The sequence below is a fragment of the Monodon monoceros genome, unplaced genomic scaffold (genome assembly GCF_005190385.1).
Source record: "Monodon monoceros isolate NGI ecotype Baffin Bay Population unplaced genomic scaffold, NGI_Narwhal_1 Super_Scaffold_7, whole genome shotgun sequence".
Taxonomy (NCBI): Eukaryota; Metazoa; Chordata; class Mammalia; order Artiodactyla; family Monodontidae; genus Monodon; species Monodon monoceros.
In genome coordinates, this window is record NW_021703784.1 from 101220661 (window position 1) to 101245389 (window position 24729).

General features: G+C 58.0%; 3 protein-coding genes across 6 annotated transcripts; 2 read left to right on the plus strand and 1 right to left on the minus strand.

Moving 5' to 3' along the window:
• Window positions 1-88: 88 nt before the first annotated feature.
• CNIH2 (cornichon family AMPA receptor auxiliary protein 2) lies at window positions 89-5352 on the plus strand. The gene is made up of 6 exons (XM_029209245.1): window positions 89-169; window positions 3991-4059; window positions 4489-4536; window positions 4773-4885; window positions 4987-5130; window positions 5325-5352. The coding sequence occupies exons 1-6, from the start codon at window positions 89-91 to the stop codon at window positions 5350-5352; spliced, it is 483 nt and encodes a 160-aa protein (XP_029065078.1).
• A 1000-nt stretch (window positions 5353-6352) lies between these two features.
• On the minus strand, window positions 6353-10493 carry YIF1A (Yip1 interacting factor homolog A, membrane trafficking protein). Of its 4 annotated transcripts, XM_029209584.1 has the most exons (8): window positions 10282-10478; window positions 9378-9589; window positions 9109-9213; window positions 8894-8972; window positions 7514-7571; window positions 7188-7343; window positions 6649-6742; window positions 6353-6555 (listed from the first exon to the last, which is right to left on the minus strand). In XM_029209584.1, the coding sequence occupies exons 1-8, from the start codon at window positions 10310-10312 to the stop codon at window positions 6409-6411; spliced, it is 882 nt and encodes a 293-aa protein (XP_029065417.1). In that variant the 5' UTR covers window positions 10313-10478; the 3' UTR covers window positions 6353-6408. The 4 variants fall into 4 exon arrangements, with proteins under 4 accessions (XP_029065417.1, XP_029065419.1, XP_029065416.1 ...); XM_029209586.1 differs by lacking the exon at window positions 7188-7343 and having other exon boundaries at window positions 10282-10493; XM_029209583.1 differs by having other exon boundaries at window positions 9378-10447.
• A 2426-nt stretch (window positions 10494-12919) lies between these two features.
• Window positions 12920-17783, plus strand: TMEM151A (transmembrane protein 151A). Its single transcript, XM_029209023.1, has 2 exons — window positions 12920-13095; window positions 15324-17783. The coding sequence occupies exons 1-2, from the start codon at window positions 13018-13020 to the stop codon at window positions 16653-16655; spliced, it is 1410 nt and encodes a 469-aa protein (XP_029064856.1). The 5' UTR covers window positions 12920-13017; the 3' UTR covers window positions 16656-17783.
• Window positions 17784-24729: the final 6946 nt, after the last annotated feature.

The following is a 24729-nucleotide window of genomic DNA, read 5'->3' on the forward strand; positions in this document are numbered from 1 at the left end:
GCCGGCCCTAAGCGCGGGCCGGGGGGGCGTCCCCTTGCGCCCGGGACCCGCGCTGGCGCCCCCCGGGCCGCCGCCCGGCGCGGGGGCCATGGCGTTCACCTTCGCCGCGTTCTGCTACATGCTCACCCTGGTGCTGTGCGCCTCTCTCATCTTCTTTGTCATCTGGCACGTAAGGCCGGGCTGGGGCTGGGGCTGGGGCTGGGGTCGGAGTGGGGGCAGGGGGCGCTGGGAGCAGGAGGGGGACAGACGGATGGTCTCAGGGCCCGGAGAAACTTGGAGCCTCCTCTCCGCTATCCCCCATCAGTCGGCTACTGTTCGCCCCATAAACACCCCCCATCATCGGCTTCCTTCCCGGGCCCCCCCCCTTTCTCCGCCGCCCCCGACTGTCTGTGGGTATGTCAGTCGGTCTCTGACCCCCCTCCCCTGCCCCATGGCAGCCTTGGGGTGTGGGGCGGAATTCTGGGATTCTTGTTCCTTTCCCTCCTATTTCCCCACCCCCCAACCCCCGCCATCTAGTCGCCCCCGTTTGTCCGTCGGGCAGTTTGTCTGTCTACTCTCCCCACCCCCTTTGTGGGTTTTTCCAGCCAGAGTGATGGAGCCAGTTGCTATGGCAACTGCATCTGTTTACAGGACCCACAGATCGCAGAGCCCATTAACCCTTTGCATTCCCGCCCCCCACCCCCACTCCCTGACCCAGCAGTGATTGGCTCTAAGCAGCCCCAGAGACCTAACCCCGACCACCAGCTCACCTTGGGTTTCCCTACCCCCTCCTGTTCGGGCTTCCCCCCACTAGGTTTCCTCCCCACTTTCCAGCTTTCCTCTTCTTCCTGCCCCCACTTTCCTCTTTGTCTCCTGTTTCCTTTGGTCTGTCTCTCTCTCCAGCCTTGCCTCACACCTGGTTCTTCAAAACGTCCATTTCTCATCCTTATCCTGATTGCCTCCCTTTAGAGAGGGTCCCTCTCCCCCACTGTCTGGGGCCTTCTCCGTGGTCCCCTGCCTGTCTCCCTTCTACTCACTACAGAACTATCAATCAGCCTCCAGCTTATTTTTGGGGACCCTTGCCCCCCACCCCCTTTACTGCCCTCTCTTCTCCTATGCACCCTGAGGTTTCAGCCACCACCCTATCCCCTCCACACGGCCTGTGCATCTTGGCCCTGGCCCGCTCAGCTCAGCATCCTCTGCTTGTACGTCCAGCACACACCTCCTTGATCACCGCGTTATCCCCCATCGGTCTCTCTGTACCCGCTTCCTTCCTCTTCCTCCCCATTGCCTCACCTGCTTCTTTCTTGGTCTCCCCACTTCATCACTCCTTTCTTTTCCTGGGACCTGCTGCCTGCCTGCTCCGTGGTCCTCCCTGGCCCTTGATCAGTCTCTCCCTTCATCCTCCCCTGCTGTCCCCTTGCTGTCTGTCTCTTTTACATCAGGATTCCATGGACTCTGACTGCGCCCCTTCTGTGTGAGGAGTGAGCCCCCATAGACACCTTCAGACACACACACCCCATCTGCAGCCCTCTCTCTCTTTGGGTCTCTCAGTTGCTTTTTCTTTTCTCTGCCCCCTTCTCTGTTTCTCTTTCCCTTCTTCCATCTCCCCTAGGTCCATCTTGGTCTCTCTGAGCCTTCTATCTCATCCCAGGGCCTTGGAAAATCCTGTGGGGTGGTGGCAGGAGAGCTGGAGTCCTGAGGACTGGAAGGAATTGAGAGTCACGGGCTGGGCACACAGAGCTAACCAGCTCCTGGGAGGAAGGCTCCTGGAATTCAAGAAGCCCCTTTTTGGGCTCCTCCCCACCCAGAGGCCTCCAACAGCCTCTATGGGGGTCCCTGTCCTCAGGGGATGCTCAGAGCAGACCTCCATCCAACACACCTGTCGATGCTCCTGAGAACCAGGCTCTGGGTGGCTTTGGGAGTGACAAGGATGAATAAGACTCAGGCTTCGCCCTTCTGGGGCTCCCAGGCTGGGAGAGAGGGCCCAAGTGCTCCCAAAAAATACTCATTGAGTACCGACTACGTGTCAGGCACTGTGTTCGCTCAGCCGTTTAGCTGGGCGATCATAGCAAGTCTCTTGTCCTGAGTCTGTTTCCTCATCGGTAAAGTGGGCTTGTTGTATATACAGCAGAGTGTATATAAGCCCAGAGCAAGGCTTGCCAAGGGGTGTGCAGGTGGGGAGAGGAGGTGTGGTCCTCAATCCAAATTGGTAAGAATTAGATAGCACCTTACAGGGCAGGACCCCAGATCCCACCACAGACCCTGAGCCTAGGCCCCACTGGTCGCTAGGCAACCCTGGTGGGGAGTGACGCGTGTCTGCTGTCACCGTGGGGGATTGTTTGTTCCAGGGGGCTGAGTCAGCGCCAGGCAGCCTGGGGGGTGGGAGGTGCAACACTCGCCGCCTGCTGGTGGTGCCAGCTCTGGGGCAGACAGACGGCACCCTTCCGCTCCCTGCTGGACCCTGTTGCTGTGCCTGACAGGCAGGCGGCTGCCCAGAGTCAATGGGGAGTTGGTGGGGCTGCTCCAGATGGCCCCAGCTCCCTCCAGGAAGCCCGTGTTCTCTCCCTTCGAGCCTTAAGGGGTCCGGGATGCTTGGGGGTGGTGGGCCCGCTGCTTCATCCTAGGGCTGGTGCTCAGGGGAGGGGACTCCAGAAGGCTCCTCTGCCAGCCTTTCTCCCGTGCCAGCTCCCCCCAGGTCTGTCCCATCATCTCAAGCACCTGCTCCCCCCAAGAGTTTCCCATCCCAGTGAGGACAGTGCCGCCCACCAGATTCCCCAACACCCAAAGTCACCTTGGGCCCCTTTGCCTCCACTTCGCTGCCATTCAAGCCTTCTGGGTTCTGGCTTCTAAATACCTCTGGAATCCATCCCCACCTCTCCATCCCCACTGTCCCTCTCTTCACTCAGATCACCACACCTCCCCCCCGCAAGCCCCAGCCGCAACACTCCCAATAGTCCCCTGACTGGTCTGGCCTGAGTGTAGTAAAGTGGTTAAAATTTTAACTCTGGAATCTAACGGGTTTAGAAACCTGGCTTGCCACTAACTGGCTATGTGGCCTTGGACAAGTCATTTAATCTATCTCAGTTTCCTCATCTGCAAAATGGAAGTGATAATACCAGCACCTACGTCATCAGGTTGTTGTAAGCATCAAATGAGTTAACAAACATAAAGCCTGTTGGCATGGAGGAAGCATCATGTATGTCTTGGCTGGGACCGTTAGCCAGTTTGTACTTCCTGTTCGGTCAGTCCTAAAACATCAACCTAACCACCCTGCTTTGCTGCTTTATACCCCTCGATGGCTCCCCTTTACTTCTGTGTTGAAGTCCAAACATCTGGTCCGGCCTCACAAGGCACCTACGTCTGGCGCTGCTGACCTCTCCAGCCCATCTTTCACCATTCCCGTCTTTCTTCCCGCTCGCCTCACACTTTCACTTTAGCCATCTAGAACCTGCAAGCTTCCTGAATGTTCCTAGTTCTTTCAACCCTCTGCCTTGGTACCTGCTGTTCCTGCTGTTCAGACTGCCTTTCCCGCATTTGTTCACCAAACTCCTACTCAAGAGTCCAGCCTGAACTCCCCATCCCCACGCTACGCTGGATCAGGCACCCACCCCAGGTTCTTCCTGCACTCCACAGCCCTGATCACCCTGGATGTAGTTCACAGTTTTTCTCCCAAGTCTGGGGTTCCTCCCGGGCAGGGGCTGTGTCCCAGGCTTCTGGGACCCTAGTGTTCAGCACGGGGCCCAGCGGAGAAGACAGTATCTCTTGGGATGTTTTGGATGGAGGTGTAGTGGACATGTCCTGAACTGGGCATCAGCACACTAGAGTTCCATTCCAAATTGTTGTGTGACCTTGGGCCAGGCTCCACCCCTCTCTGGGCCTCAGTTTCTCCACCTTTGCAGCACGTCCCATCTGGTCCGATCCCCATGTGTGAATCTTATGCCACAGAAGAATGCGTGGGGGGCCATAAGCTGCTGCCCCAACCCTGACGGGCACACGCCCCTCCCCCAGATCATAGCCTTTGACGAGCTGCGGACCGACTTCAAGAACCCCATCGACCAGGGGAACCCAGCGCGGGCAGTAAGTGATACATGTGTTGTGCCGAGGTGTGTCCGTCCGTCTGTCTTGCCATATGTCGCGGGTGGAGGACGGCGGGGGGACAGGAAGACGGAGGTAGAGGGGACGGTGGCCGTGCCCCTTCCTCTGCCTTGTTCCAGCCCCCAGCAAACACCTGGCTCGGGCTCAGGGCTCGGGTTCCTCCTGGCGGGGCAGCCGTTGCCAGGCTCTGGGCCGTTGCCATGGAGACGCGGGTGAAGATCCCTCCATGGTGACGGTCGCTATGGGGACGGCGCGGCTGCTTTGTTGCCGCGCCGCCGGAAACGCCGCAGAGCCTGCTCTGGCGCCCCCTGGCGGCCACGTGCAGGGAGTGGGGGGCGTGGGAGGGGGGCGGGGCGCCCCCAGTGCCCGCTCCTTCACCTCCACCATTGCGGTCTTTTCCTCTCCCTACAGCGCGAGCGTTTAAAAAACATCGAACGCATCTGCTGCCTCCTGAGGAAGGTCAGTGTCAGGGTTAGGGGCAGGAGGCTCCTAGCCGAGCTCAGCGCCACTGTAACCCAGAGCCGGGCCTTCCCCCTCTGCGGCCTGTTTGATCTGCACTGCCACGTGGGAGGGAGTGGGAGGCTAGAAGCCCTTTCAGTCCCCAGAGGTGATGGTGGGTGGGCACCTCCCAAGTGCCCTTGAAGCTTGGATCTGTCCTAGCACCTGGCCGCTGACCTCTCACCCTCACTCCCCAGCTGGTGGTCCCAGAATACTCCATCCACGGCCTCTTCTGTCTGATGTTTCTGTGTGCAGCAGAGTGGGTGACCCTGGGCCTCAACATCCCCCTCCTCTTCTACCACCTCTGGAGGTGAGGGTAGCAGCTGCCTTCGAGAGGGTGAGATGGGAGAGCGGGGCAGGATGTGGGTGGGAGCCTTGAGGGTGGGCACTCAGGCCCCTCTCTCCCCCCAGGTACTTCCACCGTCCTGCGGATGGCTCTGAGGTCATGTATGACGCGGTCTCCATCATGAATGCTGACATCCTCAACTACTGCCAGAAGGAGTCCTGGTGCAAACTCGCCTTCTACCTGCTCTCCTTCTTCTATTACCTGTACAGGTGAGGTCCTGCCCATGGCGGTCAGAAGTCAGGGAAGGGATGCTCCAGGCACCATCCCTCCAATCCCAGGAATGGCTGGGCCCCAAGTTCCTGCCCTTTGCCCTTGATGACTGAGGGCAACCTAGGGCGCGACAGGGTGGGTGGCCAGTAGGAGGCATGCTCGCGACTTGGCTCACTGCCTTGTCTTCCCACAGTATGGTTTATACGTTGGTGAGTTTCTAAGGGGGAAGCCGGCCAGGGAGCGAGCCCAGAACGGACCGGACGCCTGTGCACCCCCAGCCCTGCCCCTGGGCCGCAGAGGCCTCAGCCCTGGGGAGGGAGGGGGCACTGGTGCCCCCAGCCTCCTCTCCCCCACCCCCAAACTGCTGCTGCGGGGACTTCCCGCCTTCAGAGCCTCCCCCCCTTGGACTAGGGCTGGGCAGAGCTCTAAATAGGGGCAGGAGCTCCTCTGCCAGCCTGTGGGCATGGCAGTCAGTCCTGGAAGGGGCGGGACCTCCGGCCTTGTCCACTTCAGAGGGCATTTAGGCCCTGCCACGGGGCAGGGCTTGACCCTGGAAGTTCTGGGCCGCCCCCTCCACCCCCCCCCCCCCCCTGGGGCTCCCCCTGCAGGTGGGGCGGTACCCACACCGGGAATGAGCAGGCTCAGCAGGGGGGCAGCCCCACCCCTAGTCTGCCCTCCCCCCTCCCCCAGGCTTTCTCTCCAGACCCCTCCCTGTCCCCCCTTGCCCCAACCCCAGCCACCCTGTCTCTTGGACCTATTTTCTATGTTGCCTGGAGGAGTCCGGCACCCCCTCCCCGGCCGTTTGTGACAAAATATGAATAAACTACTGCAAACACGTCTGCTCCTAAAAGGCTTAAAGAGGTGATGGGGGGAAAGGGACTGCATAGGGGGCAGTCCTGAGCTAAATCCTTAGCACAGCTGGCCTCACGCCACTAGCCTACAGACCCCACTAGGGACCTCCTCAGATGGATCAGAGCCCTTTGAGGTCTCCTTAGCAGCTGCCCACTTCCATTCTCACTTTCTCAGCCACAGATAAACAACTATTTCTGCTGAAACACTTCCATCTGCCTTCCGAGGCAGTATCAAGGCCACCAACTCCAGGGAGCCCTCCCTGGATCCCCCTCCTTGGAGAAAGCCCGAGCCTGGTCCCCTGGGCAATGCAAAGGCCCACAAGTGTTGGCAAATCCCCCCATAAGCCCCAGAAACAAGGCTCAAACAAAATCAAGGAAACCAAATCTTCAATGTATGGAAAAATCAGTGCCAGCGGGAACCGGGGGTCACCGGACCAGGTGGAAGGTCAGCCAGTATATCATGAGGGGCTGAAAGGCTGCAGCTCCCAGAGTCAGGTAGAGCTGGAGACGTTGCCGGGGGGTCGGGCCCCCCATGCTGTCGGGGCCCAGGGCTGCTGTTCGCAAAGAGCGCACCTGGAATAAAGGAGAGAGCTGAAGCTGGGCCGGGAAGGGGAAGCTTGTCCCCAGCTCCGACCCCAGGAGAAGAGGAGCCAGCCCCAGACTCACGATGAAGTACATGAGCGCGGATGAAGTCCAGGCCAGCGCCACGTAGTAGCCATCGCTGCCGAAGAGCAGGCCCGTGAGAACACTGAGGATCATCCTGCAGCGGGCAGGGGGGAGGGAGGAAGAGAAGGCTGGAGACCTCGCAAGGGTCCAGGCCTGAGACTGCCCCAGAGCCCAGCCTAGACCCCGCCTACCATCACCAGGGCGCTTTCCCCCTAACCTGTCCCCCCAGAGACCTAGACTCAAAATGAATTGGGAGGGCCAGGACTCAGCCCTAGGACCTAGATCTGAGACCCCCTTCACTACCCCAGCTCGCCCCTCTCCCCTGTGCTCCCAGGGTGACTCTCAACACATTCCTGACCTCCTGAGCAACACCGCGCAGTCCCTGAGGAGGCTGCTGAAAACAGGCGCTCCCTCTAGTAGAGAGGAGCTAGAGGGGGTCCAGGGTCACAGTTCGAGGCTGTAGTTATGCAGGCCGGGAACCCAGAGCGGTAGGTACCCCCGACCCAGGCGAGCCTCCCTCTCGGCCCACAGGTGCTCACCCCACATATTTGTAGCCGCTGTAGGCCAGCAGGTGGAAGGTGCTCAGGTCGCTGCGCACGGTGGCCAGGTAGACGCCCAGGAGCAGAGCTAGCACCTCCATCACAACCCACACCAGTGCTGTGCTTGCACACAGGCCCAGCACCTCTGGGGAGAACCTGTGGCCGTGTGGGGGTGAGGTGAGGGGAGCCCCAAACCAGCCATCCCGTGGCAGGTGCAAGACTGGGGGCACGGGTGGACTTGGGAGCTGGCACAAATCCCCTAGGGAGGTGAGGAGAGGAGTCAGGAGTGGGGAAGTGGTGGGAATAGGGAAGGGGTTGGCACTGACCTTTTCTGAATGCCCAGCGCCATCCCAGCCAGCAGCACGTAGGTGATGAAGGCCATTGCTGCCAAGAGCCAGAGAGATGCCATCAGCCTGGTTTCCTCAACCAGAGCCACCCCCCACTAGGTATTCAGAGCCACTGACACCCCCGTACTTCCTTCCCTGCATATCCCAACATGCTCGACCTCCACACTCAGCTCCCCAGTGCCCTGCCTGGGATGCCTTTTCCTGCTCAGCCCTCTCCCACTGTGTAAGTGCTACCTGACCCTTCTCTCAGGACCACCAAGCCACCTCCTTCCCTGTCCCTGTACTAGGAAACTCACCAAAGTGTCCTGCTGTGTCTCAGAAACTACATCACAGGCCAGAGTCACCTCTGCTATTTTCACAAAAGCTCAGACGGCAGCTGGGTTTTCACAGCAATTTCAACTCCTCAGTCCTGTCCTCTGCCCCCTTCAAGCACCAGAACTGATGTGCCCACAAGAGGGCACAGTGTCTGGAGACAGCAAACCAACTCTACCACCCATAAGCTGTGTATCCTCAAAGATACTCAACTCTCTCTGAGCCTTGGCTTCAACGTGTAAAACATGGATGGCAGTTCCTGCCTTACACAGTGACTATGAGAGGGAAACAAAATGAAGGAGGGAAGAAGAAACTGTGTCTCTCCCAGGGCAACTGGGCTGTTCGGCTGCCCTCCTGGTAGCCCTTCTGAGGGCTGGCCCGGGTATACTCACCCCTCCTCCAGCGTGTCCACCAGGGGCCTCGCCTTGTGCAGGCCCCAGGACAGAGAGAAGTCAGGTGCAGAGTCTGCCAGCCACTGCACAGTGTGGGCGGCCTGACCCATGCCATGTAGACAGGCAGTTGTGGGAACCCAGAAGGGAGTGACCACCTCCTCAAAGAAGGGGATACTGAAGCAGGCCTTGGAGGACACGTAATAACAGTGATAACGGCTAATATTTACTGCGTGCTTCCTGTGTGCCACGTGCTGGCTGAGCACACACATCCCTTCGCTGAATTTCCAAAACAGTCCTCTGTGGTAGGAGCTGTTGTTATTCCAGTTTTTCAGGAGCATGAAAGTAGCCACCTGAGGTCCCATAGCTGGAAGTTGCAGGGCCAGGTCTAAACCCAAGGCTCCAGGCTGGGGAGGGACATGGTCTAAGTCAAGTGGCAGGAAGGTCTCAAAAGGGAGTACCCTGAGAGCACACCCAGGAAGCTGCTTACTGGTCACCCCACTCTGTCCACCTGGTCTACCCGGCATCTAGGGACGCCACAAAAGCCGCACACAAAAGCACCAAGAGCAGATGCTGAACCAACACGAGTCTCTCTCTTCCTGTTGGCGCCTCAAGGCACAAGTCCCCCCGTAACCCCTAGCCCAGGTCAAAGACTCACTGGGGATATAGAGGTCGGGGGCGTTGAGGTCTTGCCGCGGAGGCAAAGGCACATCACGACTGTACTGCACTTCCCAGTTCTGGTGGTGGCAGCAGCAGCCAGGTTAGGAGGAAAAGACAAGAGAGGAAAGAAGGGGGGTGAGATCTGGGGGCCAGACTCTGGGGCAGGATGAGGGAGGCACGGGGGTCCACCAGCTCACCTGGTAGGCAGCTCACCTGGTGTGTGTAGGGGAAGACCAGTAGCCCTAGCTTCTTGGCCACATAGGCTGTGTCCACAGCGAAAAAATACTTGAGTTTGTTCACAGACACAAAACGGTGCAGCTGGGAGGGGAGAGAGGAGGCTGTGGGCAAGCTGCACCCCAAATCTCAGGGTGCTCCTCTATGTGCTCCTTCCCTGAGGGCTGCTGTGAGGATTAGGTGGGATCCCTTGATGCCCCAGCCCTGGCCAGAAATCCTGCCACCCTTGCCCTGGGGGTGGGCCACACCTCCTTGTGCACCATGTCCTTCCCATGGGATGCGATGGAGCCGCCATAGGCCATAGCCATGTTGGCCATTGGGTCCCCAATCAAGTGGTTGACATTGAAGGCCACGTCGGCTCCTGGGGCTGGGTATCCCCCCGGCTGGCTGGAGTAACCACCGCTTGTGTCATCGAAGAGGGGAGGGGGATCCGGAGCTGCCCGGGCCCTGTGCTTGGAGCCTGTGGGTTTGTAGGTACCAGAGTAGGTGACAGGAATACCAAGCATGAGCCCAAACCACTGCCCCTTCCCCAGGCTGGGAAGCCCTGTATGGGTCCTGGGAGCACCAAGCAATCAGTGCGGGAAACTAGCTGGATGAGGAGTAGCTGACCCAGAAAGAACTTTGATGAGGGATCCTTTTGGAGAGGTGCTAAATGTGGGCAAAGAAAGAGCTGAGGCAGCCCCTGGAAGTGGTTGCCCGTCTGAGGGTTCCTGGGGGCCTCCTCAAGGGGACTGATCTCTGAACTGAGCCTTGGAGACAGAGTTTGCTAGGTGAAGACAATTGGCAGGGCATCCCCGCATGAACAAGGGTGGGAAAGGCGACTGCTGGGTACGCGGAGGCCCTGGGCAGTGGTGAGAAACCCTACCAGGGTCATGACAGGGAAAGGAAGTTTGGGAGGCAAACCCCATTCATGCCCGAGTCGGGCACGGGGATCCCAGCAGTGCTGTCACCGCCCGATCTGATCTCAGGTTTGGGCCGAGAGGGCGAAGTCCAGGACGCGTTGCAGAGTCTCACGGGGCAGGAATCCGAATGACATCCGCCGCCCTGGGCAGCGGTCACGGCCGCCCCTCTCCCTCAGGGTGAGCGGGCCGCGCAGCCGACACTCCTCGGGCCGGTCGGCCCGCGCCCCCGCCCACCCCGCGCCCCACGCACCGTGGGCTCCGTAGCCCGAGTGATAAGCCATGGCCCCGACGCTCGCTCTTTCCGAGGGCCCGCTGCGTCGCCTCGTGGTACGAATACTAGTGAGGCAGCTGCTTCGTTTCCTGGGCACCGACCGAGGTTACCGAGCAGCCAGACACGTCCCCGTCCTGTCCGACGACAGCAGCATGTCCGCAGCGTCATCCTCTGCCGCCTGCCATTGGCTCCTCGGCGGCGCCGGCTCGCCCATCCCCTCTCCCAATTGGTTACTGGCGTGCCCTCGCCGAAGCGGATTCGGCAATAACCAACTTCCGGGCGGGGGAATAGGCGGAGCAACTTGAGGCGCTCTCGGATTGGATAGTGCCGTTGTTAGTTCGCGGCGGAGCAGCCAATAGAAGGGTTAAAGTAGGAGGAGGTTGAGAAGTATTTCCGCGCCTGCGCACTGGAGCACTTGACGCTCTACCTGCCACGACTACAGCGGGAAGAGACCCGGCGGAGGCTGGCGGCGGCTGGAGTCCGGGAATGAAGTTTCGCTCGCGGGACGTACTCCAAGAGGGAGTGGGACGGTGGGGCTATGACCAAGCCCTGTCCCTCGGGGCTCTTTCCCCTCCTTCTCAATGCTAGCTTTCCTTCCCCGTCCTCCATACTTTCCCCAGTACTGGCGCGGAGCCCGGGCAGCCGGGGCGGGATGCTGGTAGGAGCCCGGGCCGAGCAGTGACTGCGCGGCCCAGCGACCTCCGGGATGCTGACTCCTCCTCCCGCCTCCCACCACTCCTTTCCGCGCGGGTGCTGTCCGCTGTCTGGTGCTGAAATTCCCTACCGCCACTGCCGCCATCCTGCAGACTCCAAGGGCCTGGGCTCTCGACACACACACACACACACCTGGGCTCTCGATACACACACACACACCTGGGCTCTCTACACACACACACACACACACACACACACACACACACATACACACACACATTACATGTATTGAAAAACCGAGGTCCGGGTCTGAAGTCCCAGAAATTGGGTGGTAATAAATTGGGTGGTAATAGTTGGGATAGGATCCTGCACCAGGCTTGTCCCGTCGACTCTCCCGTGGTCCAGATGATTTGTGGGTGGAGGTGTGCCGATTCGCCTCCTGAAGCTGTGGTTGCAACTCCTGAGTCATTGCCAGCCCTTCAGTCATCTCGAAGTGAGACCCCCAAGCCTCACTCATGACCTCAGGGGCTCCTTTCTCTCCACCTTTCTCTCATTGCCACCTTCCCCGGAGACAGTCTTCGGGGCCTCCCTTCACACAGACCTCCAGCCACCACTTTCTACAGAGCAAGATCAGGTCCTCTTCGACCTGCCTCTAGTTAGCTACCCAGTGTCCAGTTACACCAGGTGACCTTCCTGCTCTCCGAACTCAGTCCACGTGGTCCAATTGCAGTGCCTTTGCCCAGAAGTCCCCTCCACCTGGGATGCCCTTCCCCCTCATATCCACTTGTCCAAAACCTAATTATCCTTTAAGAGTCAGTTCAACTTGTGCCTCTCAGACAGAGGGAAGAGTCCTGGCTTGGGACGGAGGCCGGAGGCCAGGCTCTAGGCTCCCTCTGGGTGCAGTAGTTTGCCCTGGATGTAAATTCCGTGAGGACAGGGACTGTGTCATTCTCCACTTCTACACTTGTCTTCGCGATGCTCGTGAATGCTTCACAGTACTTGCATATAGAAGACACCTAAGAAACATCTGCGCCTAATAATTTTTTTTTTTTAATGGATGAAACTCTGGTTCAGTCCTTTTTTCTCTCTACCGTTCGGTTACTTCGTCTTTAAATGGGTAGGGGTGTTGAACAGAATGGTCTTTGAGTTGCTCTTTGGGAAAAAAAAAAAAATCACAAAACAAACCCCACCTAGCATTGCAGCTCCCTATGTCCCACCCACTGATTGCCTACCTTGGGGGCTAGGCCCTGGCCCAGGGCAGATGTGAAGGTCTGAGGCCCCTGAGGGTCAGAGAGCAGCACTGGGGCCACCAGTACCTGGGAGGGGGTCCTCTCATGCAGGACGAATCCCGCTCGCCTGGACAGCATGATGAATGTGCATTGAATCCAGCACCTTTCCATCCCCATTTCTCCGGTGGGAAAACTGAGGTTGGGGGTGAAGGGTGCCGACTCAAGATCACAAAGCCTAGGGCCCCGGGTGTCCTGGCCTCGTGCTTGCCTGCTCTAAGTGGAGCCCAGCTCCTCTGTCCAGCTAACGAGGCTCACCACAGCTTTCAAGGCTGTAACTGCCCCCTCCACCACCACAAGCGAGGCTTCAGGGGTGGGGTCTGGGTGAGCTCAGGCCTGGGCCTACTCAGAGATAGGACCCCGCGGGTACCCACCCTCTTCGAGATTCATTTTACAGCAGGGGAGGCTCAGGCCCCAGAGAGCAAGGACTCGTCCAAGGTCGCAAGCTCGATCGCGGCAGGAAGGGAACCCAGGAGTCCTTCCGCCCAGCCTGGGCTTCTCAGGGGTGGGGGCAGCACCCGCGGTGCCAGGCGCTGCCGGCGGCGCAGAGGGTGCTGCGGGGGCGGGGTCAGCGGAGGGCGGGGCGCCGGGCACCGCGGCTGCCAACGCCACCGCGGCTGCCAACGCCTCCGCCGCGCTAAGGCTCTAGCTCCGCGCACTCCCTCCGCGGCCGCTGAGCCGAGCGGACGCCCTCCGGGGCCGCGCCGCAGCCCTCCGCGCTCCCCCCTATCATGCCCCGGGCCCAGGCGTGGGCCGCCCAAGCAGCCAGGACACCATGCCCGAGGGCGGCGGTGGTGGCGACGGCGGGGAGGTGCCCGCGCTTATCCCGGACGGCGAGCCGCTGCGGGAGGAGGTACCGGCTCTGTGTGGTGGGGGCCGGAGCCGGGGCTGGAGCGGGAAGAGGGGGACAAGGGAAGGGGCGACCCCCGAGGCGGGGGCTGAGGAGGGAAGTCCGGAGACCCTGTGGCCAATGACGTCACTGGGGTAGCCTGCGTCCTGCAAGAGGTCCTGGGACCTAGGGGCCCACGTGGGGGTAGGGGTGGGGTTGGCTGGGAAGGGATATGGGGGCAACTCCCGCCCCCGACGCCCCCTCATCCCGCCTCGCCTTCCTGTGACGTCAGCACCTGGCCCCTGCGCGGCCCCATTCTGCAGCGCTGCCCCTCACCCCCAGAGCCCCGGGGTCAGGCCCCCAGGCACTCACGAGGTGCCGGGGCGGCGCCTGCAATGCAGCAGCGGTAGCGGGGACTCGGGGGGGCGGGGAGCGGAGGGAGGAGGGGAAAGAGGGAGGGAGGTGGCCTTTGGTACCCCTTCTCCCTCTCCCTGAGGTGAGGCCCCAGGGCCCATCATGCTGGTTGGGACCCTCAGAATGGCCCCTCCTCAGTCCTAGCCACGAAGAGGGTCTGCAGGGCTGTGGGGCCCAGTGTGGGGTGTTGGGGGTGGTGGGTGGTGAGTAGATCTCTGTGTGTGTTTCGGTGGACAGAGGTTGCTTGTGGGTGTGTGAATGTCAGTGCGTGCTCCGCACACCTCGAATGGAATATACGTGCCCTATAGGCAGGTGAAGGTCTGGTGGCTTGGGTGAAATGCTCACGTGTGAGTGCATGTGAGTGTATCGTCCTGCGGTGTGTGGGTCTCTCCCGGTAGTCTGTAGGGTGTGGGTGTCAGGTCGCAGTAGGGGTGGGGGCATGTGCACCGTGGTAGGTAAGGGGCTGCCGTGTCCCTGCGCTTCAGTGAATGTGTAACATTTATGTGCATCTGTGTCCTGTGGTGGGTGGGTTGGGGGAGGGGATGCGTGTGCACCTGTGCGCCAAGTTACAGTGAGGGAGGGGGGTTGCGCCCTGGGCTCTGGTGAGGGTCTGCTGCGTGCTGGATAGACAGGCAGTGGTCACATTCCCGGTGGGAGGTTCTTCCGTGAACTTAGGGTGGGGTGGGGTGGGGTGGCGGTCGCAGATGAGGGTAGGTGCATCCCTCTGGCCCCGCAGGTCAGGGTAGTGGTATGCCTCTGTGGTGGGCGGCTGCTCTGGGCTGGGGTGGGGACAGTTCCTCTCCTCCTGGGTTTCTCACAGCCTGGTGGGGGTGGGACTGTGGGGCAAAAGGTGGCCCCTTAACCCCCCACCCCCACTGCTTCCTCCAGACCACGTCTTCCTTCTCCCCCTTTTCACCCCTTCTCTCTCCTTAGGCACCTGGGGATGAGGCGGGAGCCAGGCTGGCAGCCCGGGCCAGGGAGTGGTCCCTGCTGCCCAGCAGCTGTGTCCCGCTCCACCCCCAGCACAGACGGGGAGTGGAGGATGGCACTCCATCTGCTCCCCACCCCACCGCCCAGACTCACACCTCTCCCTCTCTTCCTCTTTCTCGTTTACTTGAAAGCCTCGCCCAAGTCTCCTGCTGTCCCTAGCGAGACCAAGGGACCAGAGGCAGTTGCAGGGTAACGGTAATAATATTTATTCCCATGGCCAGACCCTGTGCCAAGATCTTCACACATTATGATCTCGATGAATCCTCACAACAACCCCAGTTTACAGAGGAGGAAGTTGAGGTCCAGAGAGGATGAGGGAACTGCCCAAGTCATACAGTGAGTGGTGGAGCCAGCACCCAATCCTGGGCTCCTAAGCCCATGCTCTTCACCCCTAGGACCCCTGCCACCCTGGCTTCCCACACCACCAGGTCCAGGAATCAGTGCCCAGAGAGGGCAGGGATATGGCCACAATCCCACAGCAAATCGGGAGCAAAGTCAGGACCCGAGCTCAGTTTTCTCAGTGGCCTGTCGTGGGGGAGGGGGGGTCCTCTCCTCTTTTGGCAGAGATGGGTCTATTTTGTCCTACATGCCCGTGACCAAGAGATGACAGGGCACGGTGGAGGATAGGCTTGGGGCAGACAGGCCTGGGTTTGAGTCCTGCAGCTCGACTGTCAGTTGACTAGAAGGGTGAGGGCTGGAGCAAGTTGCCCCATCCCTCAGAGCCTCAGTTTCCTCCTCTGTAAAGTGGGGGCGCAGCACCACCACCTTCAGTGGCTTCCGCAGAGCAGCAGGCACAGCTGATGGCCGCGTGCTGACCCACGCCTCTCCTCTCTCTGCCCACTCTGCAGCAGCGGCCCCTGAAACAGTCCCTGGGGAGCTCCCTGTGCCGCGAGTCGCACTGGAAGTGCCTGCTTCTCACGCTGCTCATCCACGCCTGCGGCGCCGTGGTAGCCTGGTGTCGCCTGGCCACGGTGCCACGGCTGATCCTGGGGCCCGAGGCGGCCCTGGCCCAGGGGGCTGGGGGCCCGCCGCCCACCTACCCAGCCAGCCCCTGCTCGGATGGCTACCTGTATATCCCACTGGCCTTTGTCTCCCTCCTCTACCTCCTCTACCTGGCCGAGTGCTGGCACTGTCACGTGCGCTCCTGCCAGGCGCCGCGCACCGACGCCAACACGGTGCTCGCCCTGATCCGCCGGCTGCAGCAGGCGCCGCCCTGCGTCTGGTGGAAGGCCACCAGCTACCACTACGTGCGGCGCACCCGCCAGATCACCCGCTACCGCAACGGCGACGCCTATACCACCACGCAGGTCTACCACGAGAGGGCCGACAGCCGCTCGGCTCGGGGCGAGTTCGACTACTCGGCCCACGGCGTCCGCGACGTCTCCAAGGAGCTCGTGGGCCTGGCCGACCACGCGGCCACACGGCTGCGCTTCACCAAGTGCTTCAGCTTCGGCAGCGCCGAGGCCGAGGCCTCGTACCTCACGCAGCGGGCCCGCTTCTTCAGCGCCAACGAGGGCCTGGATGACTACCTGGAGGCCCGGGAGGGCATGCACCTGAAGGACGTGGACTTCCGCGAGTCCCTCATGGTCTTCGCCGACCCTCGCAGCCCGCCGTGGTACGCGCGCGCCTGGGTCTTCTGGCTGGTGTCGGCGGCCACGCTGTCCTGGCCGCTGCGCGTTGTGGCGGCCTACGGCACGGCTCACGTGCACTACCAGGTGGAGAAGCTCTTCGGCGCCAGCTCGCCTGCACCCGGGGCTGGGCCCAGTGGGCCCCCGCTCTCCCGTGTGGCCACGGTGGACTTCACCGAGCTCGAGTGGCACATCTGCTCCAACCGGCAGCTGGTGCCCAGCTACTCAGAGGCCGTGGTCATGGACGCCAGCTCGGGCGCCTACCTCCGTGGCTGCCAGCGCTGCCGCCGCTCCGTCAGCAGCAACTCGCTGCCCCCCGCCCGGCCCAGCGGGCCCCGCCTGCCTTTTAGCCGCAGCCGCCTCTCGCTGGGAGCCGGGGGCCGCGCCACGCCGGGGGTCTTCCGAAGCCTAAGCGGGGGGCCGCTGGGGCGCCGTGGAGAGGACACGGAGCCCCTGGAAAGCCCACCATGCTACGAGGACGCCCTTTACTTCCCCGTGCTCATCGTCCACGGTGACAGCGGCTGCCAGGGGGACGGGCAGGGTGCGCTCTGAGACCCACGCGGCCCCCACACTGGCCCTCCCCCCACCATCCCACCACGGGGCTTCCATGCCTGAGTAATTGTTATCCAGAACAGGACGGACCAGCACACAAGGGATGGGGTGGGTTTGGAGCCCTTAGACAGGCTAACATGCAGGGACCCACGGTCATTTTGGGGGCGGAGGGACACCACCGCGGTTGGGTCTACGAACCATCCCAGCATGGCTCCCCTCCAACCACCACCACGTCCCACCCCCTGCGATGGCGGACGATCTAGCCTGGGGGCCTCTCAGGCTGCGCAGGGAAGGAAGTTTCCGGAAAGCCTGGGCTGGGGGAGGAGTCCCAGGGACAGCTGTTGCCTGCAGCAGAGGGCTGCCTATGGACTCTTCCCTGCATGGCTGAAGCCACGTCGGGGGCCCTCGAGCAACCCAGAAGCACAAATCGGTGGTTTGGGGCCGTCCAGCTGGGCTGGCATCCATGAACCTGAAGAGCCGGCTACGGCAGCACCACGGCCTCGGCCCCACTACCCTCCCAAAGTCCCCATCCTCCTTCCCTGACAGGCCCGTCCCTGCCTGCCCTCTGGCTGCTGCTCAGGGCCAGTCCCTGATCAGACCCTGTGGCGCGGCCCCTCTACCAGGAGCCTGGTTCTTGGAGCACAGCCCTGTCGCACCCCACCCCCCTGTCTTCCCTGGTCCACCCTCCCCTGCACATCCAGTCACCCCTGTAACCCGGGGTTCTTTCCCAGGGCCCCATCTCAATTCCATATTCCCTGGTCTCTGCTCCTGGCCCCAGAATTCCATGTCCGCCTCTGTCAGCCACGCACATGCCTTCCAGGCTGTGTCCTCTCATCGCCCCCTGACTTCTCTGCTCTTTACCTTCCTGATGACCCACGGGGCTCAGGGCTATCGGGCATCCGAGGGGCCTTGGCCCCGGCCACAGCCTCTTGGACGATGCCCTTGCTCTGCCATGGAGGCCCCTGCTTCCCCCGTCCCTGGGGCTTGGCCCAGGGGACACCAGCCCTCCCCCAGGGAGGAGAGAGTAGTCCCTTCCCTTCCAACTGGGGCTTCCACCCGCTCTCATGGGCCGGTGGGGGAGGGAGGAGGCAGAGAAAATGCAGATAAAATAAAAGGTATGAAATGGAAGGTCTTCTCACGTGCATTCCTGGGTGGTGGGTTCAAGGCTACTACAACAAACACAATGGGCCATGTTGGGTCTGGGAGGGGATGCAGGGTGGGGCTGCAGCACCCCCAGGAGAGGGTGAGCTCCCTGCCTGGCCTGGGGTCTCTGAGACTCAGATTTAGGTTGCTCTGAGCAGCTGACTCCACCCGACCAGTGTCTGGGTCGCTTCTAAGAGACTGTCCAAATGGCCCCTCTTCCAGCCCAGCAGCGGTTTCCATTCTGCTGCTGGGTGTGCTGAGGACTAAGGGAGTGTGGCTGGTCCCCAAAGTGGGAAGGAAGAGGTATGGCCTGTGGCGCAAATTCAGTTCCCCCGATGGCTGCTGGTGTCATGGATCTGGGGGAAAGGGCACTGAGCAGGTCAGAGGACGCAAAGCTGGAAACAGCCAGCCCCAAATCAGGGCATGGGGTCTGAAGACGGAAGAGGGCAAAGGAAGGGCCTCCCCCAGTGGTGGAGCTCGAGCGGCCCTTGGAAGTGACATCTTTCTGTACAGCTGTGCAGGGTGTTCACTGTGCAAGAGGCAAGTGTGGGTGGAATCCGTGGGCCACTCCTCAAACCCTGGCACGAAGCTGCATCCACTTGGATGAAGGGCACCCTTTTCTAATCCATGCAAAGGCACCATAAGGGCCAGTGGTGGCCCTAGAAGAGTGCAGAGAATGGATGGGATTCCCCCAGGCAGAGACAAGGCGAAGGATGCTCTGGGCAGTGGGAGCTGCCTGCACAAAGGCTTGGGTGCAGGGCATGAAGCAAGGGTGGAAGCAGAGCTGTGGAAGAGGTGGCTGAGGCCTTCAACACCAATCCCTTAACTGGGGGATTGCCCTTAAACTGGGGCAAACTGGAGCCCTGGAAGGTGGTTGAGCAGGGAAGTGACAAGCTCAGGACTGCATATCAGGATTTTTAGCAGAATTCCAGCTGCCTGCTGGCCACATGGGGAGGTTGGAGCTAGAGACCAGAGCTTTCCCTGTGATTCAGCCCACTGCCTCACAGTGGGTGAAGTCAAACCTTTGTTCAGAAGCAACTTAGGTGGAAAACTCCGTGGTGCCCAAACATTCAAGGAGGCTGCAGCAGGCAGGGGGGCAATGTGTGGCTCCAGCTCGTCCCCATGGGGAAGATTTCCCTCTTCCATCATCCTGCTCTAACACCTCAGTCACTAATGGCCCACCAACCACTATCCATTCTCCCCTCCTCAATACCAGAACCCCAGTTTTACTTTAGATGGCGATGAGCCCAGCTAAAAGGCAATATTTCCAGCCTCCCTTGCACATATGGTGTGGCTGTGTGACCTAATTTTAGGGTATGAGATATAAGGAGAAGGTCTTGGAAGGGATTTCTAAAAATGCTCCTTGAAATAGAAACAATATTGGTGAAGGCTGGTTCTGTCCTCTCTGCTTCATCCTGCATTCCGCCTGGAGTGAAGATGTGATAGTTGGAACTCCAGTAGCTACTTGGGACCTGGAGATGACCTTGAGAATTGTAGCCATGTGCTGAGGATAGCAGAGAAGCAAGATAAAAGACCTGGGGCTGGGAATTCCCTGATGGTCCAGTGGTTAGGACTCTGAGCTTCCACTACCGGGGAGCACAGGTTCGATCCCTGGTCAGGGAACTAGGATCCTGCATGCCATGCGGCGTGGCCAAAAAAACAAAAAAGACCCTCGGCTTCTGATGACATCATAGGTGTGCCCACATCATCCCTGGGTTGCCTGCTTTCAAACCCTCTCAGTGAAAAAGAGAAATAAACCATTAGTTTGTTTAAGCCACTGGTTTTTCTTGTCTCAATTACCAGCAGCCCACATTATTACCTATTTACTGCTGCATCACAAATTACCCCCAAACTTAGCGGCTTACAACGTCAATAATCATTATTATCTCTCCTGGTTTCTGTGGGTCAAGAATTCAGACATGGCCCAGTGGGAGTGGCTTATCTCTGTTCCATGATGTCTAGGGCCTCTGCTGGAAGAATCAAAAGCCGTGAATCATCCATGAGGCTTGTTCATTCATATGTCCGGTAGTTGATGCTGGCTGATGGCTGAGGGCCTAACTAGGGCTATTGGCTGGAACACCAAAAGAGGGCCTCTCCATGTGGCTTGGGCTTCCTTTTAACTTGGTGTCTAGGTTCCAAGGACAAGTGTACCAAGAGAATGGAGGCTGTATTGCCCTTTGCAATCTAGCCTCAGAAGTCACGTGCATCACTTCTGCCCCTCTCTATTGGTTAAAGCTATTACAAAGGTCCACCCAGTTTCAAGGTGAGGGAACATAAGACCCCACCTCTCACTGGAGGCTTGTCAACATCGCATTGTAAGATTAGCATGTGGGATGGCAGATATATTAGTGGCCATCTTCAAAAATGCAATTGGCCAATGAGCCAAATGCCATTTCTAACAAATCAACATCTATAGACTGGTCTGAAAAATTAGCACCAACCGTTTTTTTGTGTTTTGTTTTGTTTTGTTTGTTTTTTGGGGTTTTTTTTGGCTGCACCGTGTAGCTTGTGGGATTGACCAGGGGTTGAACCCAGGCCTCGGCGGTAGACCGCCAGGGAATTCCTGAACACCAACCATTTTATAATGTTTGTTTGAGGGAGAAGGTGGTGGTATATCAGATGTGGGCCTACTAGGGGCAGAATGACATGCTTAGGTCATTTATTTGGGCCCTCTAGCCTACAGTAGATTAAATATGGCCACAAACTCTTTGTAGCTCATCCCCTCAAGAGGTGGAATCTATTTCCTTGCTGTCTAAATCTGGGCTGGCCTTATGACTTGCTTTGTCCAGTAGAATGTGGCAGAAGTGAGGCTACACAGCTTTGGAGGCTAGGCCTCAAGAGGACTTGCAGCTTCCACCTGTGCTCTCTTGGAGCCCCGAGACCACCAGGCTGTGAAGATGTCCAGCCTAGTCTCCTGACAGATGAGAGGTCACATGCCCCAGCCAAGAGCCCGGACATGCCAGCCCAAATGGAGCCACACATGACTGTAGCCACAGGAATGACCCCCAGGTAAGAGTAGCAGACTAGCAGACGAACCACTGAGCTGATCCCAGCCGAAATTGCTGACCTACAGAATGGTGAGAAATAAGAAATCCTTGTCGTTTCAAGCCACTAAGATTTGGAGTGGTTTGTTACATGCAATGGATAGCTGATACAGGCTCTGAACCCATTTCCACCTCTTAATGAAGGGTCACTGGTCCTGCAAAGCCTGGTGAAACTGGAAACCCCAGTGTCTGCTGGACAGCTCCCATCTGGTGGTCTGCTGTCTCTTGTTCGTGTTTGGTCTCTATTTGAGCCAGGATACCCCATTCTAAACCATTCTCAAAGGAGAAAAATGGCTGAGGAAGGGGGCAGAGCTTTGTCCCCAGATCCCAGAGACCTCTGCCTCTGCTCTCTGATCGAGGCCTGACTCAGCTCCACACAGCACAGATGAAACAAGGTGCCCGATCTCCACACCCCCAACCCTGCTTCTCTCGATCTTTTCCATCTCAGGAAATAGTGTCACCACTGTTGCTTAAGCCAGGCGCTTGTATAGCAATCTTCTTCTTCATAGTTTTTCTTTAAAACTTTGTATTACATAAAATTTCAAAGACCACAAAAGTAGAGAGATTGGTGCAACAAGGCCCTTTGTCTCCAGCACCCAGTGCCGCAGCCATTGCCCACCAGGACCAGTCTTATTTCACCCACACCCTCTGCCCCACTTCTCCCCGCTCCAACTGGACTATCTCGAAGATCTGGAAGTTGTAACATTTGATCCATGAACACCTCCCTCACCTCTGACGTGACGTCTACACCCAGGATTCTGCCTACAACACATCTCTCTAAACACCCCCAGTCCTCTCCAAGCCACCACCTTGCTCCAGGTCCCCCTAGGGGGTCCTCTTCCAGTGACAACCTTGGACTCCAACAAGCCTCCCCTTCCTTGCATCCCCTCCAGCCCATGCAGAATCGCCTTAAAATATAAACCAAATCACATCTTCACCTCACTCAAAATATACCAGTGCCTCAGGACTTCCCTGGCGGTCCAGCAGCTAAGACTCCGTGCTTCCACTGCAGGGGGCACGGATTCCATCCCTGGTCAGGGAAGGAAGATCCTGCATGCCTCGTGGTGCGAAAAAAAAAAAAAAAAAATATATATATATATATATATATATATATCAGTGCCTCAAGGAAAACCCAGACTCCTGCCCTGGCCCTCAGACCCCTGTGAGGTCTGGCGGACATCCCCAAGCTCCCCTCTCCTTTTGGAGCTCCAGCCACTGTGGCCTCATGCCTGATCCTACAACAAACCAGGCTCCTTCCCGCCTCGAGGTCTCGACACATGCTGTGCTAGCTCCAGGAGCCTTCCTCATCCCCAGCTCTTCCCGAGACGCCCTGACTGCTCTGTCTGAAGCCATCCACTGTTCTACCTCAGCTCCCTTTGCATTTCCTTTCTGCCACTCACCATAAGTGACAATTATTTTTATTTATGTATGCATGAGGTTATTATTTGTTTCTTCTCTTAGAACTAAGCTATGGGAGGCAAATGGTAACAGGTGCAGACCTTTCAGTCTGACGGAATTCCAATTGAGTGGAATTCCTGGGCAAGTTACTTACCTGAGTGGCCCTGGGCAAGTTACTTACCCTCTCAGCTGCAAAATGGGAGATAATAATAGAATCTTCTGACTTCCACGGGTTGTCATGAGGATTAAATAAGATAATATGCCACCATCACAAGATTGTAAATCAACTATAAAAAATAAATAAGTAAATAAAATCACAACAGTACTAAAAAAAAAAAAAGATAATATGCCACCATGCTAAAAACAGGGTTTACAGCATAGCAAGTGCTCAATAAATTTAGCTATCATCCTCATTTGTACTATTATTGTTATTAATTATAAATAGGTATTCCAGGGCTTTCCTGGTGGCCCAGTGGTTAAGAATCCACCTGCCAATGCAGGGGACACGGGTTTGAGCCCTGGTCAGGGAAGATCCCACATGCCTCGGAGCAACTAAGCCCGTGCGCCACAACTACTGAGTCCACATGCCACAACTACTGAAGCCCGCGTGCCTAGAGCCCGTGCTCCGCAACAAGAGAAGCCACCGCGATGAGCAGCCTGCACACCACAACGAAGAGTAGCCCCCGCTCGCCGCAGCTAGAGAAAACCCACACGCAGCAACGAACACCCAATGCAGCCAAAATAAATAAAATAATAAATAAATAAATAAATATATTAATAAATAAATAGATAAATAGGTCCATGTTGCGCATGCGCACACACACTCACCAGCAGCCAGCACAGCGCCTGGCATACAGTCGATGTCCAGTGAACATGTGTTAAGGGAATGATTCCACAGCTTCTACCAACACCTCTGGGGTTACTGGGGCTACAAGGTCCTGAGGATTGGCTGGTGGCCCACTTCACCTTATCCTGTGGCCCAGACCTGCCAAAGGAGATTTGCATCACTCAGCCTCACTGGAAGTGGGCCCATGGGCCCGAGAAGGGCAGCCAGGGAAGTGTGTGCTGCCTCCCCAACCCAGAGCAGCCCATGAGGTTTTGTGTCCCCTCTGTGGATGCAGACCCAGAACTACCGGACCCCTAGAGCACCCCCAAGTGGCAGGCCCGTGCACTTTTTGTGAGTTTCATCTTCCTTCCCAGGTCACACCCACTGCCCTCTGTCCTCCAGAGCCCCTGAATATGAATTTATCACTGAAGTGGCTGGAAAGGACAAGGACACGTCCTTGAGTCAGGGTGGAAAGGCGAGCTGCTGCCCCGCTGGGTGAAGGCAAAAAGCCCCTGGGAGTCAGATCAACAGCAACGAAGAAAAGCAGAGCGGCCAAATTGATAACTGCACACAAAGTGCCAGAGGCTGTGCTGGCTCTGCTCCAAGGAGGAGTTTCTGTCTGGTATGTCAGCTGAGACCAAAATCGGCTAATTTTCAGTAACCTGTGGTTGCCCAGGAAAAGGCAGTTGTATTTTTCTTCTTTTTGGCTGATGTCTGTAAAACTTATAAAATAAAACTGACCAAAATAAAAATACTGATTTTTTTTTCAGTAGAAGAGTTAAAATTTTTGTGTTATAAAACACAATGTGGGTGGACTTCCCTGGTGGCGCAGTGGTTAAGAATCCGCCTGCCAATGCAGGGGACACGGGTTCGAGTCCTGGTCAGGGAAGATCCCACATGCCACGGAGCAACTAAGTCTGTGCGCCATAACTACTGAGCCTGCGCTCTAGAGCCCGCGAGCCACAACTACTGAGCCCACATGCTACAACTACTGAAGTCCACGCGCCTAGAGGCCGTTCTCTGCAACAAGAGAAGCCACCGCAGTGGGAAGCCCGCGCACCGCAACAAAGAGTAGTCCCCGCTGGCTGCAACTAGAGAAAGTCCGTGTGCAGCAACGAAGACTCAATGCAGCCAAAAATAAATTAATTAATTAATTTTAAAAAAAAGACCCAACGCAGCTAAATAAATAAATATTGTAAAAAACCACAATGTGTTATAACTAATATTTTAATATTAGACTAATATTTTAATAAAAATCAAGTTCAAAACTCTAAAAAACACTTATAAAACAAACGTAAGATCCTTGAAAATTTCAGACTCTGTGGACAGTTATGAAGTTAGGAGTTGGAGGGGAATTCCCCGGTGGTCCAGTGGTTAGGACTCGTTGCTCTCACCGCCTGGGGCCCGGGATCAATCCCTGGTTGGGGAACTAAGATCGCGCAAGCCACGCGGTGCAGCCAAACGAAACAAAACAAAAACAAAAAAAGCGCATCGCTCGTTTGTTTGCTGGGAAGGCAAGGGGTGGAACGTGAAGGACTCACCAGTGAAGGTGGCAGCTCCGGTGGTTTCAGGGACCGCCAACTGTGGGGTAGAAAGGAAGCTCCAATCTCCATCTTCAACCTGGCCCTCTTCCTTGAGCTCTGGATTCAGGCATACAGGTACC